Here is a 22,164-nt window from a genome sequence, read left to right as displayed (position 1 = left end):
AACCCTTGCTAAAAAGCAGCTACTCTCCCTGCTCAGTAGGGAGGGGTGGCAATAGGCAAAGCTCCATGAAACAGAACCTGCTCTTTGCTGACCACAACCTGTCAGTAACGACACCTGAAAGGGCTGCTGGTTCTCTTTGGCCTTTATAGCAGGGGCTGCTCAGGCATGCCATTAGCAGCGGAGAGGATGGATACTGGTGTGGTGAAGGCACAGGATTGGTATATGTAGAGCATGGGGTGTGGTCCCATCTTCTGCTACAAATGTCAGCTATGACTTTGGGGAAGTTTTACCATCTCACAGAATCCGCTCGCCTTCTGGAAAATGGGGGGACTGAAGCTGACCTACACCTCACAGGTGGAGCCCAGACGTTACTGAGATGGGTGTGTTTAGAACGGTTAGTGTGAAGGAGCTGCAGGGGCTACTAGAACATGCCCTGTTCAATAGGTCACCACAAGCACAGGTTTCACTAGACTTCACTGTGTGATTTTCAGTTCCTTGCAAGGGAAGGGAGTAGGATAGGCCCACAGCTATTTCTTCATAACCCAGCTGGTCTGTCCAACAAGCTGCAATCACATAAGTAATTGCATGGACCTCAGTGAGACTATTTGCGTGAGCAAGACTCTCTCACGTAAGGGCTGCAGGATCGATTGCCAAGGGCTTCCATAGTTCCTTGCTGACTCAGGCTCCCATCACTAAAATTATCATAGGCTAGTTTGCAGGAGAATTCAAGTGACAGTGAAACCCAGACCTTTCAGAGGTTTGGCCTGGGTGCATCTCTGAACTGGGCTAGAATGGTGGGGAAAGGTTTGACAAGGCTTCTTGCTCTAACTGGTTCTCCTTACACACGTAGGGTGAGCTCAGCATCTTGTTCCTGCTCCTCCCGTCAGCTATGACCCTAGGCAACCTAGTTACCACCTGACAGGCTAATGAGAACAGGCAGGGGGGTTGGCCTGGATGTGAGGGATGGGTTGAGATTAAGATTGCAGTTGGTAAGAAACACACACACACTCTCTCTCTCTCTCCAGCATTTGCAATTTAACCTACCAGACACACTGCATCTAACAAACATCTTTGTAGTAACCAGCCAGATGCACATGCACAATATTCACAGATACTTTCACAATCACAGACACAATCACACGCACTCCCTGGGTATGCTTTCGACTTGCATACGTTCTCTCCCTCACCCAGTGACAGATTTCCACACGCCCTGTGTCACAGGTTGACACTCCCCAGCAGTCATACACGCATTCCCTCTCATGTGTACAAACATGCTCCATGGCTGGGCTTTCAGAGTGATACCAACCAGGAAGCCATTCTCTTTCACAAGCAGCCCCTCCCCAGGCCTTGCTCTCCCGTGCTGACAAGAACCTCTCTCAGTCAAACCTGTTGACAGTGCAAGCTTCTGAAACACACCCCTTTGTGCCCAGTGGGGTAGGCACCCCTTGCAGAGATGGTCCATGGGGTGGCCTGACAGGCCCATCCCTTTCCATGACCCCATGTGCAGTTTGTTTCCCAGCATCCCCTCTTCAGCCTGTGCTCACAGTATGGGGAGGACCCCACAAGTCTGACCACACTGAGCCTCTGTCCATCACTTCTGTTTTCAGGAAGCTCCACAGAGAGCAGACATGTGGGAGGAGAGCCTGGCGACACGTGGCAGAAGTGAGGCTTCTGCACAAGGCTTTCTGGGGCTTGTGTCCTGGTTGTGGGCTCAGAGCGATCAGGCCCATACACCGAGCAAGTGACAGGTTTCCATTTGAGCCAGGAGCTGCACAACATCACAAGCAGTTCTGAGCCGAGCCGCTCCACGTTTAATGCTATGGCAGTGCTGGCTCTGGCAGCATGTTCCCGTGGCTGGGGGGCCGGAGGGGGAACTAGCTGTGTGTGAATGTGTGGGGTAAGAGTGGTGAGTCATCCAGGCAGGCGCCATCACCCCCACGGCAACGCATGCCTGACTCAACAGCAGCTGACCTTGAGCTGGACCACATCCGTCAGACGGGGGAGAGGTCGTGGAGAGAACGGAGCAGCGGTTGATTGGGTTTGTAAGGGACTAACAGCACAGAGTGACAAGTCATGCTCAGGGAAGGGGAAAACTAAAACTGGGGCTGGGGTGAAAGGGGTGGGTAGCCATGCACTTCTCCCGTGCAGGACTCCAACATGACACCCTATTTATTTTCCTGTGTGACAGTACAGTACAGTGCACATACATCACCAGCCACAAGATGTGAGTTCTCAGATGAGATTCCACAGCACCTGCTCCCTGAGCCGTTCAGGAGGGTTTGTAGCATTACCTCCATGTTACACATGGGGAAACTGAGGAAAGGAAAGCACTTGCCCAGAATGACACAGTGACTCCATAGCAGAGCTGGGAACAGAACCCAGAAAAATCCTGGCTTCCAGACCCTTGCTCTCACCATTAGTTTCCATTCCCTCTCAGAGCTGGGAATAGTACCCAGGAGTCCTGGCTCACAGTCCCCTGCTACTAGATCATTCTCCCCTTAGAGAAAATTCCTGTCGATTTCACAGGCATTAAACCAATAGGATTTTGTACAAACTACTGAAAACCCTATTGGATTCCATAAGGAATGATTTCCTCTCTAGGGGGTTTGAACCATCCTGGAGAATTCTAAGGCAGGGATGCATTTCTCTTAAATGCCATAGGATGGTTTAAAAGGGGTAGGGGCTAGAAAAAGTTCTCCTTTCCTATTCAAGTCTACAGGATGTTTCCATAATGGTACTTCCCAGAGTTGGGAACAGAGAGACTCCCAGGCCACCTGCCCTGCCCACTAGATCATACTCCCACCTCTCTCATTGCTAAAATAGAACTCAGGAGTCCTGACTCCCAGAGCCCCTGCTCTCCCCTCCCTCTCTGCTATAGAGAAGCTTATGCTCTGACAGCCAAGGCCGGCACCATGCGTTACAAGAAAAGCGTCTCAATAGCCTTTGTGGAGTACGGACAGGAATGGTCAGGAAGGCAAGTGTGCTGCGGAGAATGGAGGCGAGCAATAATTGCCCAGGCTTCTCCCACCAGTTCCTGTCAGTACGGAGAATGGTGCATCCGGCTCAGGAAAGCAATGACCCAGTTCCCCAGCCGGGACCCCTTCAGCCGCAGGAAGAGTTCATATAAGTTGATCTGCCACAGGCTCAGAGCTTCTAAGAGAGAGATCTTGGCCTTTCTGTACAGGGAGTGAGACTTGCTCCTCTGATACCTGGGCAAGGGAGAGAAACAGCTGCATTAATCTCCCAGGACACAGCCCAGCAGCAGGGTAAATCTTGGATCTTAGATCTTGAAGACCAGGAGTCCCCCTACCCCCCACCCTCAGGTGCCAATTATCAGTCAGGATCCCCACCTCTGAGGGATCCCAGTTGGCTGGTAGGTCAGGGTTTCCTGGATTAAATGTTCCCCAGAGAGGAACGGTCCCGCCCAGCAAAAATGGGAGAGAGGAGAAAGGCTGTGCAAGTTCAATGAGCTTGAGATCAGGAGTTCAGAACTTCAGGTTTCTGCTTCCACAGCTGGTGCTGACTTGTCTTGGCCTTCCCTGTTCTATGCCTCAATCTACCCATCTGGACAGTGGGGCGATAGCACTTCCCTTCCCCCCTCCCAGGGACATTATTCCATTAGTCAGAGTGTTTGACATTGCAGGGGGCTATCCAGGTGCTAACTATAATTATCAATAATAATAGTTAATGATAAGCACTCACCACATGGTTTGTGTTTATGTAATCAGATCCCTAAACAACACAACATTCGACTGGTCCTTATAGAGAACCATCACTGCTAACACTGCACTGCTCCAGGACCTCTCATCTAAGGCTCTCAACAGTGCTGGGGAACATGCAGCACTGAGAAGTTAAGCAATTTGCCTGAAGTCACACAATAGGTCAGTGGCAGGGCCAGGAATAGAACTGGGCATTCCTGACTCTCCTGGCTCTTGTAAACATAGTACTGGGCCTCTCTCCAGTTACACAAGTTAATGGAGCCTCACGATGCCCTCATGAGGCAGACACAGAATTGTTATCCCTACTGGACAGATGAGGAAACTGAGGCACAGAAAAATGAGGTGACTGGCCGCCAATCAAAGAGCAAGTCAAAGTCAGAACCAGGGATAGAACCTAGGAGCCACACCCCCTAACCACAAGGCCATGCTGTGAGACAGGCAGCTGTGAAGTTTGGGTTCTTTTTCCATCAGCTGTTTCTGGTGGGGACATTAATCAGATCTGGGGGAAATTATGATCCCAGAATCAAAAATTTAGTACAAAATCCCCACTGTTCCCAGCTCCCACCCTGTTCCCAGTTCTGTCTGGCTCCAAGTTCCTGCTGAGAGCTTATTCCCTATGGAGACCCGGGGGTGAGGGGCTGGGGTAGGATGGGGGAGAAAGAAGATGAGATTGAGAAAGAAAAAAGGGGGCAGGGCCTTGACAGACATGCTAATGAGGGGAAAGGTTCAGGTAAGACAGGGCAGTTTTAGAAGTTCCAGAGCCACCATCTCTGCAGACTCTGACTAGGGGACAAGAGACAGGAGGAGCCCAGTGGGGGTTGGGGCTCCTGTCTCAGAGACACAGGGACTCACGTGGCGACGGCTCTAATGCAGCAGCGAGACATGTTGAGGAAGGAGCTGGCACTGGCCCGTGTGTGTAGGGCTGACTCAATCCCCCTTAGCAGATCATTGGTCTTCAGCAGCAGCAGCATCTGGCGGGGCACATTGTTGAGGAGCTTGTTGATCTGAGGTAGGTAAGCAGCAGCATTGGTCCGGATCTCCACGTCCTGAGCACCATCAGAGCAGAGGGGAATGGTGGGGAGAGAGGAGAGAGATGTTAACAGAGGCCTCGGAGTCTATGTCCTGCTGCTTCTGCAGGGCAGACTGCAGGAAGCGGCTGCTGAGGAGATTGCGTCTCTGTTCCAGCAGCTAATGGGCCCTGTCTGCATAGGCGACTGGGGCAGAGCAAACAGAACAGGTGGGGAGCCAATCTCACCCACGAGAGCCTGACTGAGTCTGTCCTGACCGACTTCGCAATTCACTCCCATTTGCTGCCTTCAAGCAGCTTCCCAGCCTGCAGCTGGCTGGAGCTCCCGGGTCAGCCATAGGGGGTTGCTCAGTGACTCTGTGCCCCAGCAGCTGGGCAAGTTGCTGCTGCAGGGTTCTCAATGCTCTATTCCCCACTCCCACCCCCGTCTGCACAGCGAGTCACATCGTGATACGGAGATTTCCCCATACGGGGTTAGGAGCCTTTCAGAGTCAAAGGCCTTGGCTACACTTGCGAGTTACAGCGCTGTAAAGCCTCCCCCAGCGCTGTAACTCACTCCCCATCCACACTGGCAGGGCACTTTCAGCGCTGTATCTCCCTGGGTACACTGCTGCAGGTACTCCACATCTCCGAGAGGAATAACAGCTGCAGCGGAGTGGCTACAACTCACGGGTGTGAGTGTAAACGCTTGCAGCGCTGTGCTGATAACCTTGTCAAGTGGCCAATCCTCTCCATTGTTGTGACCGGCTGCAGGAATGCGGAAGTGCCGGTTTCAAAGTTCATACCACAGAGAAAAGCAAACAGTTTGCAGCTTGCTTTGAGTGAGTAAATGAATGAGCAGGGGGCCAGGAGTTCGGAACTTGCAAAATAGAGAGCTGACACGCTCCAGAAAGCACTCTCTCTCCCCCAACACTCCCTGTCACAATCCACACCCCCCCCCCCCCCGTTTTGAAAAGCGCGTTGCAGCCACATGAATGCTGGGATAGCTGCCCATAATGCACCGCTCCCAACACAGCTGCAAATGTTGCAAGTGTGGCCACGTCACTGCGCTGGCAGTTGTCAGTGTGGAGAGACTGCAGCGCTTTTCCCTACTCAGCTGTACGAATACAGGTTTACCTCACAGCGCTGTACAGCTGCAAGTGTAGCCAAGGCCAAAGGGACTTGCTACCATCAGAAGTGTCTCTCCTCTTGGACCCTAGAGCACCCAGGCCTGTATATAGTTCATCATGGCCGTTCATCATGGCCCCTGCTGACTTCAACCCAAGCTTCACCACACCTGCCCACAGCCAAAAACACTGCCTGCAGCGGGAGAGTGCTGCAGGCACCAAGCAGGACTTAAGTGGGTGTTTGGGGAAGATTCCCCACACCTGCAAAATATGTCAGGTGGCCGCCCAGCCCAGCATTTTACCTTCCTGCTCTAGCTAGGAATTTGTGATGTACTGGCTAAGTAATAACAGGGTTCTGAATTGTGCTGGTCAGGAATTTTTCAATGGACCTTTTTCTTTTTTTTCCACAGGAAAGGGCCAGTTTTCACTAACTTGAGTTGAGACAGGTTCTCGTGTCTGGGAGGGACTCTCTGGGCAGAGAGAGAGATAGACAACCCCACCCCAGGACAGCCACACGCCTGAGGCTTAGAGCACTCACCTTGGAGGCAGGAGAGCTGGGTTCCAGTCAGAAAGAGCAGGAATTGGAAGTTGGGTTTCCCACATCTCCAATGAGTGCCCTAACCACTGGGCAATTGGCTGCTGTTCTCTGCGTGTGCTTTTTTCACTAAAGGGCTCTGTCTCAATGCGGAACAGGAAGAAGTTTTGAATTCTTTTTGCAGTACAGGAAAACTGAGTCCTGTCTGGCTCTAGTACTGAACAGATGGTGCCCAACGCCTGGCATGAGAAAAGGGCTCCCAGTGTTCCTGACTCCAGCCCAAACACCCTGCCCAAGAGGCAACTGTCCCTGATGTCTCTGACAGTCATATGAGGAACGTCCTGGGAAAGAGAAGCCTTGCGATGAATCCTGGTGTTCGCCTACAGCCAAACTCTTTGGGGGAGTTCTGAGCTACCAGAGATGGGATCTCCCTCCAAAAACAAACCAACCCCATAACAGGGATCAACCTCATCTGAATATTCCCTCCTTGGAAAAGCGGGGCCTGGACTGAGATAGCAGGGTGAGCCTAGAGGTGCACTGGCAGAGCTGCATGTGTGGGAGCTTAGGACTGGAGTTGCAGGAGGTGCTGCAGATCAGAAATGAGATGCATGTCTGAGCCGTTGGGGGTGAAGCTTGTCCACTGCCTGCCCACACTCTCCTGGCTCTTGCTAGAGCTGTCAGTCCTACTCAACAAGAATCCCAATGAATCTAGGGCGGTGTAATGGATCATCACACACATGGACTTTCCCTGCATCCTCCAGCAGCTGTGGCATGAACCAGAAGATCCAGAAAAAGGTCAGTGGAGCATTTGAAGGGTTCAGAATCCAGAATGTCACATGCAGAATGCACCAGAAACAGATTCTTATATAGAATCAGGATTATGGTTGGAGGGGGAAGGGGAAACGGACAGTTATAAAAGAATTTCTCCTCCACAGTGGGTTTGACTGGGGCTGTACATTTTCCCTGTACTGGTTTTGAGACCCTTTTATCGTGCACATAAGACCTGCAGAACCATAATAGGCCTATGGTTCACATAAGTCTGGTGTGCACCTCCAACAATCAGACCAGTTGTGTACTTCATCCAGTACCTTATCTGCTGCTGCTTTGTTCAGACAATGATCCATCTAATCTGGTGTCCTGTCTCTGACAGTGACCAATGCCAAATACTTCAGAAGGCAGCTTAATAACTCTCAGTGCACCTAAATGTTTAACATTATCCCCTGGGGTGAAATTCCTTCCTGACCCCAACTTATGCCCTGAAGCATAAGGTTCCTCATCAATTTATCCCAGCTACCATCACTGAAGAGGATATTCCCTCTTATACAAAATATCTAATCCTTTTTTGTTTGTTTGTTATTCTTAACATCTTTGCCTCATAGATTCATAGATTCTAGGACTGGAAGGGACCTTGAGAGGTCATCGAGTCCAGTCCCCTGCCCTCATGGCAGGACCAAATACTGTCTAGACCATCCTGGATAGACATTTATCTAACCTACTCTTAAATATTTCCAGAGATGGAGATTCCACAACCTCCCTAGGCAGTTTATTCCAGTGTTTTACCACCCCGACAGTTTGGAACTTTTTCCTAATGTCCAACCTAAACCTCCCTTGCTGCAATTTAAGCCCATTGCTTCTTGTTCTATCCTTAGAGGCTAAGATGAACAAGTTTTCTCCCTCCTCCTTATGATACCCTTTTAGATACCTGAAAACTGCTATCATGTCCCCTCTCAGTCTTCTCTTTTCCAAACTAAACAAACCTAATTATTTCAGCCTTCCTTCATAGGTCATGTTCTCTAGATCTTTAATCATTCTTGTTGCTTTTCTCTGGACCCTCTCCAATTTCTCCACATCTTTCTTGAAATGCGGTGCCCAGAACTGGACACAATACTCCAGTTGAGGCCTAACCAGCGCAGAGTAGAGCGGAAGAATGACTTCTCGTGTCTTGCTCACTACACACCTGTTAATGCATCCCAGAATCATGTTTGCTTTTTTTGCAACAGCATCACACTATTGACTCATATTTAGCTTGTGGTCCACTATAACCCGTAGATCCCTTTCTGCCATACTCCTTCCTAGACAGTCTCTTCCCATTCTGTATGTGTGAAACTGATTGTTCCTTCCTAAGTGGAGCACTTTGCATTTGTCTTTATTAAACTTCATCCTGTTTACCTCAGACCATTTCTCCAATATGTCCAGATAATTTTGAATTATGACCCTATCTTCCAAAGCAGTTGCAATCCCTCCCAGTTTGGTATCATCTGCAAACTTAATAAGCGTACTTTCTATGCCAATATCTAAGTCATTGATGAAGATATTGAACAGAGCCGGTCCCAAAACAGACCCCTGTGGAACCTCACTTGTTATACTTTTCCAGCAGAATTGGGAACCATTAATAACCAGCCAGTTATGCACCCACCTTATAGTAGCTCCATCTAAGTTGTATTTGCCTAGTTTATATTATGTAGCAAGTAGTTCCACAGGTTAACTATACTGCAAAAAAACCCTTCCTTTTAGGCTTAATGTTACTGGATAATTTGAAACATATTCAATAAGGGCATGTGCTTATGCCAGTTGACAATCTGTAGGACTCAACACCTCAGGAGATGGCAGTTCCAGAGAGAGCAGAAATTCAAAGATCACATAATTGTATATGAGATTATTACAATTGTATTTTTAACTTTTGCTTCCAGGGAAATCTGGGGATTTGAGCATGGACCGGGATATTCATTGGGTTTCCTAGCAACAAGTTAAAATGGCAAGTGGAATCTTGAACCTCGAAATAGGGTAATGTCATCTCTTCAGAGCCTGGATAGAAACATGGGTGTTTTGGGGCATGGTGGTGAGCAATTCCCACGTTTGATTTGGTGGAACGGTGGGCATAGGCGCCAACTTCGTGGGTGCTCCAGGACTGGAGCGCCCATGGAAAAAAATTTGTGGGTGCTTAGCACCCACTGGCAGCCAGCTCCCCGCTTCTCCCCCAGCACCTCCCACCTTCCGGTGGCCCTCTGATCAACTCCTCCCCCTCCTTGCCAGCACCTCCGGCCCACCGTGATCAGCTGTTCCACGGCGTGCAGGAGGAGCTGGGGGGAGGGGGAGAAGCAGGGACGTGGCGTGCTCGGGAGAGGAGGTCGGACTGGGTAAGAAGAGGAGGGGCGGGGCGGAGCAGGGGTGGGAAGAGGCAGGGCTGGGGTGGGGCCTTGGGGGAAGGGGTGGAGTGTGGCAGGGCCTGGGGCTGAGTGGGGGTTGAGTACCGCTGCTCAATGGAAGAAGCCGGTGTGGGAATGGGCACACATTTCACAGGATAAGTACTATTCATTCTCCCTTCCCCCAGCATGCTTACTACATTGTCAATCCCCCTGGATGTGGATCCCACACAGATCACAATTAAATAAGTCTGATACATCTCAGTCTAGTGCTAAGTAAGGGTATTTGTCCCCATCACAAAACAACCACATTATGTCATCAAGCTGGTGTTTTCTGACAAGGACAAAGTCTGGAATAGCAGATGGTGCACAAGATAAGGCCTCTGGTGTGCCAGCAGATCTGGAGAAGCAGAGGGTGCTGCAAGACAGGATTTAGAAGCATCATCAGAGCTGTATGTTACATGGTACCTACCGCCACAATGTCTGGTTCTCGCTGCTGCTATTAACCTCTCAGTTTCACCCCAAAACCAAAAGAAAGGAGCTACCTTCCCCTTAAATGTAAACTCACCTGCCGATGCCAGAGGGGAGCTGTATGATATTTGTGACCCATCAGAGCAAACCTTAACTCTGGCCACAAAAATCAAGCACCAACCCACAAAGAGTGAGGAATTTCCACCACATAATTTCACAACAGCCCATTTTAACCCTTCTTTATGAATTCTTATCTGCATATTACATCTGCACAGACACCATTTACCAAGCAATACAAAGCCAACTCATTTTGTCCTTTACCCCTGCCCTCCCCACACACTTTGTCACTACAATAACACAAACTTCTTACACCCACATTAAAATAAGCCATGTGAGACATGCTTCCCCCCACAAACACTGGCCCACCTGTTACTGCCATACCCCTGCCTGCTTACCTCTACAAACAACATGGTTGCCCATTTGTTCATTAGTGTGATGAAGGTGGGTGCTGTGAGTGGTAGACAGATGTACATGGGTATAGAAGGACTCGTGACACATGGACAGTAGGATGAGGAAGAATTTAACTGGTGATTTTCTAGATTTTTCATGATTGGGTTGATGGGATTTGCACTTAAGCAACCTTGACTTACCTCCTGTACTAAACAACCTCTGTCATTTCCAAGGATTTTTGATGAGCATGCATCAGTGCTGATGGTCATTCACATGACTAGCAATTAACACTAATATGTATTATCCTCCCCCACTGAGCTCCGATGTCTCCTCTGCCCCTTACCCAGCTCAGTGTGCTCCCTGCACAGCTGCACTCAGGAAAATTTACAAAGGTTTCCTCTACCAGAGCTGGTAATTTATTTAACCAAGAAAATCTTATGGGAAATTTAACTGACCTGTGATGAGTGCGTGTGAGAGACGAGGAGACTAAATTCAGCAGTTAAAAGTGTATAGCAAAGGGATTCCAGACCACCTTTAGTCCATCTCTCAATGCAGCCTCTCGATAGGCCTGCCAGGGCAGCCATTAATATTAATGTCAATGAACTAGGTGATTATAATGGAGAAAGACACCACAGGAACACGGAGCGCAAACAGGCCGTACCTCATTGGCTGTGACCGGTGACCGGTCGATGCCCCTGTTGACAGAGTCCCAGGACCTGGCAGTGAGCATGCATGCGAAGAGTGGGTACAGGTCACCTGCCCCTAGCCGTCGGCTGTACTTCTGCACCCTCTTCATATCAGCCTTGATCAGGGACTGCCAGAGCCGGCAATAGTCCAAGCGGAACTTCTCTGTCAGGACCTGGGGAGAGAGGGCCATGTTCCCCAAAGGAAATCAATCAACAGCACCAGGGCAGGGAGGGGGAAAACCTATCCCAACCAGCAGGCGCCTTTAACCACCTCCATGTCTGATATTTCAAGCTTCCAGGCATAAAATCCCATTGAAGGGTGGTAAGTGCTATAGGAAAAATCCACAGGGGGGATCTGCAAGCCTGGGGTGCCTCTTTAATTCACCAGGGCTATGACTGGCTGGATGAGATAGGAGGCTCTCAGCTCAATTCTGGCCTGAAGCACACAGGCATGAGTGACACCTCCCCAGAGACAGTGCACAGCATCAGCCTGATGGCTCCCAGCACCCTCCATACTCACATACCTGGTAGAGCCCATGGTCCAGCAATATAATGTGGGCCTTGCCAGTGGCTGGGCACTTCCTCACGAGCACGTTGCCCGGGTGCGGGTCACAGTGTACGAAGCCGTTCACAAAGATCATTTCACTGTACATCTTCCCCAGATTGCGAGAGATCTGAAAGGAGACAGGAGGCAGTCACAGCACGGGACGGGGCTACCAACTACTCCACGGTCTATCAACTACAGGGAGAGGAGAGTCTGCCCGCATCATGTATGCCAGGGACTGATGACTACAGGGAACAGTGAGGAGCCAGCTCCTGGCATGTACCCTGGGGTCTGATGATTACAGGGAGAGGAGGTGCTGGCACATACCCTGGGGTCTGATGGCCTGGGGCATTCAGAAATATGGGAGTGTCCATCCACGGGGCAAACATGGAGGGGGTTGTGGGGACAGGTGTAAAGTGTTCGTCTATGGCATAACTGGAGGGAATTGGCACAAAGGCTGGCATCCATCTGGGTAGAAACAGGGGCACCCATTAGTGGAGAGGAAAGACACAGGGGCAGATAAGGGGGTATATGTTGGAGCAGCCATGGTGAAGGTGTCTGACTGGGGCATCTGTCAGGGCAGAAGTGGGCATCAAGGGACAGATACAGGGGAGGAGCATCTGTCTGGGGATGGATGGGGCAGATCCAGGGTGCACATCTGAGGCAGACAGGGCAGTATCTGTCGCTCTGGATGGGGTCTGCCTGGGAGAGACTGTGGCTGGTTTCTATAAAGGGAGTGTCTCCCTCCCTACATTGCTCAATCCTCCTCCCACCCCCTCCTCAATCCAGTGCTAATCTGATTTATGATGTCTGGGAAGATGAAGCGACAGCAAGAGGCTGTTTAAATCATCCTGTCACGGCCATGTCCCCCCCATGCCGTGGCTGCCTTATCGCAGGGTGATTGTATCACAGTTCAAAGCCTCCTGGGAGTAAGTAAACAGCCCCCAAGCCCAGTGTCTCGCTGGGGCAGGAGCAGCGCCAGCCGCCCCTCCGCCCCGTGCACTCGCGCAGCCCTCAGTAACACATACCCCAACCCCAGCCTCACAGCTGCTCTCCCCGCCCCCCCCCCCGGAAAGTTCCAAAGAACCCCCCAGCAGGGCACCAAACAGGCAATTAAAAGAAAATAATTATAAATGATTCCTACCGCTCCCCCTGCTCAATGCAGTGTAACCAGCATGCTAAACCCTCTCTCCGCAGGCAGCCTCACTGAAAGGGGAAAGGGATCCCAACAAAGGAGCAACAGGGATTCAAATGCCAAACACCTCTGCGCAAATAAACATCACACAGTGCTTTGCAGGGATCACTTTGCCAACCACTGAAATGCATCCGCCTCTGGGATGGGACGAGGCAGCTGTCTGCCAGCCTCAGAGCTACGCTGTGCAGTGTTACATTAGGACAAGAAACAAAGATCCCCATATTTTGTTGACTCTGCAGGATGACATTGGAGGATCAGAATGCTACCCAAACTGGAATTTGGAATTCATTAAGACCCTAATTCCTATGGAAAGTGCCTGAATGACTCCCAGTGGTCAGGAATCGACAACATCTTCAGCAGCACAGCTCCCCTATCACCATGGTAAGGAAGTGGAGCCAGTACTGACCCCTAACTACACATGGGGCATTATTACAAGTATTGATTGAAGGAAGAGAGCACCACCTGAATCACCAACACAACCCACAGCAACAACTAGGTGATACTTAGAGTGATCCAAGCACTGATCCAGATCAAACCTGTTTAGCTTATAAAAGCTGGTGGGATCAAAGTACAACGTGCTGTGGTGTGTTAAAAGAGCCCGCTAATAACTGCACAAAGATCAGGGAAAGGCAGCACAGAAGGTCCTTCTTAATCTGTTAATTAGTTTAGATGATGGGAAAGAACCTACACTGGGTTCACAGACCAGCTGGAATGGATCCGGCTTCACCTAGATTACAGAATCAGCTTTTCAATTCAGGATAGCTGGGTTCAAATTCTGTCTTGGGTCCAAAGTGAACTGAATTTCGCTGTCTCAGACCAAACTTTGTAGATTTTGGAGGTTTGGAATAGCCAGGGTTACTGCAGGTCAGGATTGACAGGCATCGGCAAAGCTGTGCATGAGGGCCCAGAGCTGGAATAGTTGGGTAGCCCTATAGGTCAGGGCCCAGGGCTCAAATTCCCACCCAAGTGCTAGTACAATGCAGGGAGTGAGACAGAAAAAGGGTGTAAGTGAGAAGGGCAGGAGCCCCAACCGACTGCTGCCCTCATGTGAATTCCCATCCTGAACACCCATGTCCTATGCTCTGCCTTCCTCTTCAAGTGCTGTGAGGACCTACTATGTGAGTAGACTAGGATTCCATAAGGAGATCCCCTGACCCTCCTCCTGTCCCTGTAACTCTCAACTCTACCTTCTCCCCTCAGTGCAGCCCTGGGCAGCCAATGTGGCGCATCAGAGCCGTTCCCTGAGCCTGCTCTAGAGAAGCCTTTGCCCTGACAGAGTGTCAAGCTGGAGTGTGAGACCAGCTGAGCTGGCAACTGCATAGCACGTCACCCCTCTTCCTGCCCTGCACGCTCAAGCACCTGGGCCTCAGGCCACCCAGCTAGTTGCATGGAGGCCTTGCTGCAGCTAGGCCCTAGAACTGGAATCTCCATGGGCTCTGGAGCAAGTGATAGGATGTATGTAATGTGTCTGTGTGCGTGCGCATGTGCGTCACGGGGAGCATGCGCTGCATGTCCGTGTGTGTGTTGTTCAATAAGCATACGTACATGACTGTGAGTCTGTGACTATTAATGCAAACTACTTCCAGTGAATGTGGCTGGAATTTCAAAGGGAATTCACTTGTTTGGCCACAGTTGCCTCTTTTTTCCTCACTTTCCACTAACATCCCCATGACCAACCTTTACTGGCACGATCGATCATTCACAGAAAGGGAGTCCCAGAGCATCACAGTCTGTGCCGAGTGCTTGAACGCTCATCCACTCAGGGAACACAAATAACAGCATAGTATTTACCTGACCAATCACCAGTATGCAACAGAGCCTGATTCTGGAATATTCATGATCAATTCACTGCATATAATTCTTTAAAAAATAAAACAAAAAACCACCACTTGAAAAATCAATTGGAGGAAGCTGCAACCTACCCCCTCAGACACTCCAGTGCTGCCAGCCCTGGCTAAGGTGTCCCACCCTTATCACTGCTGACCTTATCCCTTCCACACTGACCCAGCAGCCAGGTAAATAACAGGGAATAAAATGAGATTCACCTTGGAAGAAGGCAGCTAACAGATATGGGAAAATAGCCCCTGAGAACCTGCTACTCACTGGGAGGGAGAAATCTGGCAAGTAGCGAGGCTGAGAGAGTCCAACCATAGGGGTAATGGTGGACAACAAATTAGATAGGAGTTTGCCATGATCTATGGAAGCACAGCCCAGGCATGGCATCATGACACAGAGAGGTCACAGCATCCAGCATAGTGAGACCCCAATCAGCACCAGGGTCTTTAGATGTTGCTGTGATACAATAATACAATAATAAATAATAATAATGTGGCCATGCCTGGAATCCTGCATTCACTTCTGGGCACCTTATTAACCGAAAGATGTAGACAAACTGGAAGGAATTCAGAGAACAGCAGGGTAAATGATTAGGGGGCAGGAGGGATACACTTTGGAGGAAAGATTAACAGAGCTAACGATGTTTAGCTTGGCTAAGGGATGAAAGAGAAGGGATACGATAACAGTCTACAAACATCTGATGGGTGTGAACACTGAGGAGGGAGAAGAGCTACTGAGGCCAGGTCTACCCTAGCGAGCTTACAGCGGCACAGCTGTACCAATGCAGCTGCACTGCTGTAAGATCTCTCGTGTAGCCACTCTATGCCGATCGGAGAGATTTCTCCCATTGACATAATTAAACCACCCCCAACGAGTGGCAGTAACTATGTCGGCGGGTGAAGCTCTCCTGCCGACATAACACTGCCCACACCGGCGCTTCTCTTGGTGTAACTTATGGCGATCCGGAGGCTATTTTCCTCACACCCCCAAGCGACATAAGTTATACCAACAAAAGTCGTACTGTAAGCAGAGCCTCAGGGGGAACAAGGGGTGTAACTAGGAGGAATGGGGTGTAACTAAGAAAGGGCCTAGTCTGGATAAATATAAGGGGAAAATTCATATGCTTGTCAGCAGAGGGAGCTGGGTCTGATAAATCAGAAGGGTGCAAGATTTGCCCCTATCCCAATGGCTTTGCCCTGTGCTGTTCAAGAGACATTTGCAGGATGTGTTACTGAATAAATCCAATTCAATTCAGGTGCCCATGTTGCATTGGAACACGCTGGCAGTAGCCAACAAGTGGTAGCGTAGCATCACCACGGCACAACACAAACAGCACGATGCCACCACAATAATATGTGACATCACTACAGCCCCATGCTGTGCAAAGAACACAGTTTCAACACGACCTTGCCACTTCACGGGGGAGAGGGGTGAGTCACTGGGAAGAGTCTAGCTGAAGAGATCAGCAGATAGGAGGTGGAGAAGGGGAAGGAACCAGATCTGTAGAGCCTGCTGTTAAGCGCATCATGGAGGAACATGCTGTTGCAGGCTGTGACACACTCTAGCAATAGATACATGCCAGACTTTGACTTTTACCCCCTTGCATTTGCTAAGTTTATGAACTTCTCTCAGCATATATGATATGGCGATGACCCTAGAACACATGAGCAAACACACAATAACAAATCACCCTTCCTAGAAGTCCCGAGCTACCCTACAACAACAGCTGGGCACAGCCTTCCAAGGGGAGCGGCAGGAGGTAAAAGATATATCTGGCTTCAAGATTAAGCTTGATAAGTTTATGGAGGGGATGGTATGATGGGATAGCCTAATTTTGGCAATTAATTGATCTTTGACTATTATCAGTAAATATGCCCAATGGCCTGTGATGGGATGTTAGATGGGGTGGGATCTGAGTTACTACAGAGAATTCTTTCCTGGGTGCTGGCTGGTGAGTCTTGCCCACATGCTCAGGGTTTAGCTGATCGCCATATTTGGGGTCGGGAAGGAATTTTCCTCCAGGGCACATTGGCAGAGGCCCTGGGGGTTTGTCACCTTCCTCTGCAGCATGGGGCACGGGTCACTTAGTGGAGGATTCTCTGCACCTTAAAGTCTTTAAACCACGATTTGAGGACTTCAGTAACTCAGACATAGGTTACAGGTTTGATACAGGAGTGGGTGGGTGAGAGTCTGTGGCCTGCGTTGTGTAGGAGGTCAGACTAGACAATCATAATGGTCCCTTCTGACCTTAAAGTCTATGATTCTATGAGTCATGTGCAACCCTGCAATAACAAGCCAGTGTGTCCAGCTGAGCCTTCATCAGAAAAAAACTCTATAAAAACAAAAAAATGCATAGCCCATCCTAAGTGAGGTTCCTGGAATAGCATACCATTGTGCACAGTCTAATGTTCGTAAGAAACCTGTCAATAATAAAACAGCATGTGCACTCTGAGTTTCAGAGCAACTCTACATTAGCAAGCCAGCTTGCACAGTTGCATTGCTCATGTGTCGCCCTACAGTAACACTGGGGGAAATCAACAAGATCCAGAGAACCAGATTACTTTCACTCTCCCTGTCTTAGGAATCAGCTGAAGATTCAAGTGAGTGCTGATTCTTACTGCATCCTTCCATCCTGCCGTGACTTGAGTACAGATCCGGACATGCTTATAGAACCTGTGATGTGTGCATTGGTGAGCTGAACTCATTGCTGTCACAGAAGGATCCCGGGGGTGCTGGCTGATAGGGCAGTGTCCTTTCCTATCTCTCCTCCATTTGTTCCTGTCTCTTTAGATCAGGAGCGGATACTAGCTGTTTGCCCTAATTCATCTGTAATATTTGCTAATTATTTTAAGAGATGGCGACACTAACTTCTATTGATCTCATTAAAAGTAAAGGTCGTTGTGCAGCTCATTTCTCAGGGCTCAATATTACCTCCTCAGGCCAAAAGAATAGCATCGATTCTGGAACCTTAATCGAAGGTTAATTGGATTTGTGAGTGTGTTGCTTTTTTGGTCATTTTTTAAAAAAATCCTGCCATTGCAGAGACCCAGTTAAACGGGTGTGAAATTAGGGAAGGGCATTGGAGACGTAAAGCACTTATGGCTCTGAAATGGTCCTCAGTGAGGGTTTGGAATGAGAGGCCATAGGTCTTGAGCTTTCCTCTCCAACACTGAACTGTTAAAATCAAGACACAGCATCTTTGTGTAGTACAACATTATCATTGCACACTGTGTCATGCTGAGATAACATTTAGGGAAGAAGGACGCAGTTAAGATATAGATGTATTCAGGACTCCTGGGTTCTATTCCCAGCTCTGCCTCACTGTGTGGTTGTGAGAAAATCATTTTCCCTCTCCGTGCCTCAGTTTCCCCATCAGAATAATGGGGAGAATGATATTAATCACCTCCCCGGGGAGTTGCAAGATTAAACTTATTAGAATCTGCAAAGTGCTATGGAGTGGGTACGGAAGGGCACAGAAGTGTTATTTATTTATTGTATACATTTGTGTTGTAACTTTGTAACATCTGAAATGGAGTCAGGGCTCGCTTTCCCCTATATGGAAAGTGAGTATATGGAGTATATTTCTTTGGATTTAATGTAAAATGCGTCTCCAAGACTCCTTGGGAACTGATTGATGTTGATGCTTGAGATTGACTTACAGTCTGAACAGCCCTCATCTCTGTTTTAACCATTTGCTGCGTGTCTTTGTACTACTCAGGAGCCTGTATTGCCAGTAGCAGCTCTCTCGATCTCTCCTTACTAGTGTCTGGCACTTTTTGCACTAAGCTTTAACAGGGGCAAATTAAAACCATCTCTAAGGAAACTGCTCCCCAAACTGAAGGGTGAGGTATAAGCAGCAAGAGCAGCTGATCTCTTCAGCATTCTTTTCTGTGCTCCCTTTCTGCAAACACTCCAGCATTATGAGCACAAATGCTCGAGAAATGAGAGGTTCCAGCTTTGGTATACACAACGGAGGGCTCCACTTCTATGCAGGGGGCTAGCCAAGTGCACCACAGAAATCCAACTTGCATATAAGCGATGCATAGGCCTTACATTGGTACTGTGTACAGTGAGGTATCCCACCTCAAGAGAATGTTTCACAGTACGTATTTCTCAGCACTCAGAGAGTGCCAGACACTTTACAAAACAAAGAGGAAGACCCGGTCCCACCCCTGAAGAGCTTACCATTTCAGATGGTTCAGTGAGTGGAGATAGCAAACAACAAGAAGGGGATGCAGCGGCAAAGAACAAGGATTATAGCAACAGGTGCCTGCAGTTACTCAGCTTAGGTCCCTTGGTGGTTTGATTTTACTTTTGATTAATATAAAATATATCGACTGAATGTTATTTGTAACATTCGCAGTCTCCAGGCAGGAGGCACACAGTACCATTTCTGTTCCCCGACTGGATGGCTTGTGTAACTAATCGACACAGCACAAACTACAAGTTGTGAATCTCTCAGTGGAATCTACAATTGGACAGTTGAGCTGTGCTAGTTAGATACACCAGCTACAGCTCAACCTGTGAGATGTATGTTCATTTACAACACACACAGCTTGCACAATCTGCCGACCAAGGGCTCTCTGGGTGAGACAGGTGACAGAACCTCCGTTGGGATAAACAGGAGAAGCCCGAACAGAAAGGTTCGAATAAGAAGGACTGTGAGTTTTATGGGGACAAGTCTCTTTAAGTGAGTCAATTCATGTTTGAGTGGGTTCAGCATGGTGGCACCTGTTCCATCAGGGAAGGGGTTCTTTAGAAGGATGTACTCTGAACAGCCTCATTCTTCTTTACTTTCCTGCAGCAAACATGCCATAAGATCCTGGATCCCTGTTTGCTCTCCCCCGTCCTGGCCCACAAATGCTCTGATCTCCTGAAACAGAGAGAGTCCATTTCCAAAAAGATCCAGGTCTTATCCCCACACACCCTTCCTTGCCTCTAGATTACAGCCAACTAATTTCTCTGAGACCCACGCTCCCCTCCCACTGTTAATATCCCAGCTGCGTTCTCCTCCTCGGCTGTGCTTGCACATGAATAGGTAACTGTTCCACAGGCAGATATTTCAGTGTTTGCACTTGTCTTTAGAAATCAAAGCCTTCTCTGATTAAATGCCATTACAGTCCAGCGCTCGGACGGCTCCAGAGAGATTAATGTGCTTTTGGGCAGCTTTAATGATAATCCCGCTACAGACGGCATTAAGTAAATGTCAGTAACCTGGTTTGAAGGGAGCTTTCACCTCAGGGATCCTTTCCATTTAGAGGAGAGAGGCTCAGCTTGCTCTTCAAGTCTGCGTTACCGCATGAGAGAAATCCTGCTTGCTGAGGGCTCCTCTCCCCCCACCCAGTTAAAAACGGTAGGGAAGAAGCGTGCCTGAGAGAGAGATTTTACCCGCAGCTCCGTACTGTTGTTTTGTTGACAATTAATAAAAGAGTTAATCGTTTTTTTAAAACTGCACGTGTGTAAGTGAGCAGCTAAGTGGTGTCTACGGGAACCGAGACGGCCTGCGTAAATACCCCATCCAAGCACAGAGCTGCAGTAACTGCACAGACTGACCAGGCAGACAATAGCCCAAAGGTTTTTGCACCCCGCAGAGCAGACCTTTTTTAAAACCAACCACTGGAAACATTACGACAATATCTTTGGGGCTGGCACAAAGCCAGCATGCTGGGAGGTTTCATCTCAACATGGCACCAGCGCACTGAGATGTGGTAACGCAGCTTTCCCAATGGCGTAAATACGATAGCTGGAATAAGAGCCAGCTCGAATTTCCAACAAGGCTCCGAATGAACCCCTCCATACCACCGAAAGCTTTTGTGAATTGGAAAACGTGCAGTTAGCTTAGTCTTTACATTATTCTGTCACATCCGGACACCAAAATGCCCCAGAGAAAGGCTATGCTTGTGGAGATTCCAGTCTGATCGGGAGCAGGAAACCCTAGAAAGCTGACAAGAATGCCTGCTCCACTCCCCTCCCCAGGGCTTTCCCAGACAACTTTGCAGCCCCAAGCTGTTAGGGGGGGAAGGATAGCTCAGTGGTTTGAGCATTGGCCTGCTAAACCCAGGGTTGTGAGTTAAATCCTTGAGCGGGCCATTTAGGGATTGTGGGCAAAAATCTGTCTGGGGATTGGTCCTGCTTTGAGCAGGGGGTTGGACTAGATGACCTCCTGAGATCCCTTCCAACCTTGATATTCTATGATGGAAGTCAGATAAGCAGATGGACTTTAGGGGGCTCAACTTGCACTGACTCTCCAGGCTTCCAGAGCTGAGGAGGACCCACCTCCGTAAAACTCGGAGAAGCTTCCAAATGTGGATCCAAATGTTGCTCTGGGCCCCTATTTCTAATGGGTCAAAGCCAAACTCCAGATCCAAACGCCTCAAGATTTGGGGAATGTTACGATCTAGATCAGAATGCTGTGGATCAGACTCATCTCTGCTTCTGACATTCTCCTATCACCAGGCTTTGTGCAAGGACTTTATCTCAGGGGGAAGAGAGCTGCATAAGACACATCTCCTCAAAGGATGGGAGAAGGCACCTCTGAATGACTGGCTAGGCCTTGTCTGGGAGCAGGCCAAAATCCAGCTAGTAGTTGGTCACATCTTTCTAAAGGTTACCCCTACTTGTGTCATGACAATCTCCACCTCCAAAATGTCAATAGAGCTCCTTGTTGACTCACTCTTCTGCAGCAGGAGCTCTTCTATGCTGGCCAGACCCTGAGAATACAAGATATGGGGGCTCCAGCAGCAGGCAGGGAGGGAGAGGGTTGACCCCAGACTTTCAGAAAAGTCACCAAGTGGCTGCTTCAGGGGGCTGGGCATGAAATATAGACCCTTGTTCTTCTAGGTTACCAATTCCAGTACAGCCTCAGGGCAAAGGCAAGGAGTAGGGCGGATCAGAGGGGTCAAGGGATAATAGGATATGGAGCTGTCCACTCTCTCTCGGTCTATGGTGTTTTTAAAGTACCTTTCACTACTGTTTTTAAGTGCCAGACCTCTAGGTTGCCAGTTTGCCAGTTCAAGTCAGGCATTGGCTCTCTAAGTTACTAGCCTCAGCAGTGAGGCCAAACACTGAACTGGTCATGGAACGTGAACTCCCTGCTCCTCCCTAGGAGTTGCTTCAGAGCAGTGGAAGCCGCTTTCCCTCCTGCTACCCATGCTGCACTTGCCCAAGGGGGGCAAAGAGGCCTTCAATCTAGGATGTCAATTTGGCACCACTCACCAGCATTGAGCTCACTCTGAAAGGAGTTTCTCTCACAGAGCGGCTTGGGAGCTGAGGAACAGGCACCCACCACAGAGATCAGCCCAACAGGCAAGGCTGGATCTCAGGGTTAACCATGCTGAGATGTTTCCTAATTATGTTTCCGTGACTAGAGCTGGCTGCTCCTGTCTGGAACAAACTGTTGAACTAGCCTGATTATGTGGTTGATCAAAGCAAGGCTGCAAAGTCCCCACTGGG

The 22,164-nt window shown here is 49.2% G+C and overlaps 1 protein-coding gene across 2 annotated transcripts in view; it reads right to left on the bottom strand.

Annotated features, from left to right (window-relative positions):
• Positions 1-2,151: 2,151 nt before the first annotated feature.
• Positions 2,152-22,164, bottom strand: part of ADCK1 (aarF domain containing kinase 1) — a 129,955-nt gene continuing 109,942 nt past the window's right edge. For both annotated transcript variants that reach the window (XM_054024700.1, XM_054024701.1), the window contains 4 exons: positions 11,662-11,811; positions 11,113-11,310; positions 4,572-4,765; positions 2,152-3,209 (listed from right to left, as the gene is read on the bottom strand). In XM_054024700.1, the coding sequence (XP_053880675.1) occupies positions 3,038-3,209; positions 4,572-4,765; positions 11,113-11,310; positions 11,662-11,811 (714 nt within the window). In that variant the 3' untranslated portion in view covers positions 2,152-3,037. The remainder of the gene's footprint in view (positions 3,210-4,571; positions 4,766-11,112; positions 11,311-11,661; positions 11,812-22,164) is intronic.

Source organism: Malaclemys terrapin, chromosome 4 (assembly GCF_027887155.1).
Source record: "Malaclemys terrapin pileata isolate rMalTer1 chromosome 4, rMalTer1.hap1, whole genome shotgun sequence".
NCBI lineage: Eukaryota > Metazoa > Chordata > Testudines > Emydidae > Malaclemys > Malaclemys terrapin.
This window is presented reverse-complemented; position numbering and strand designations above follow the sequence as displayed.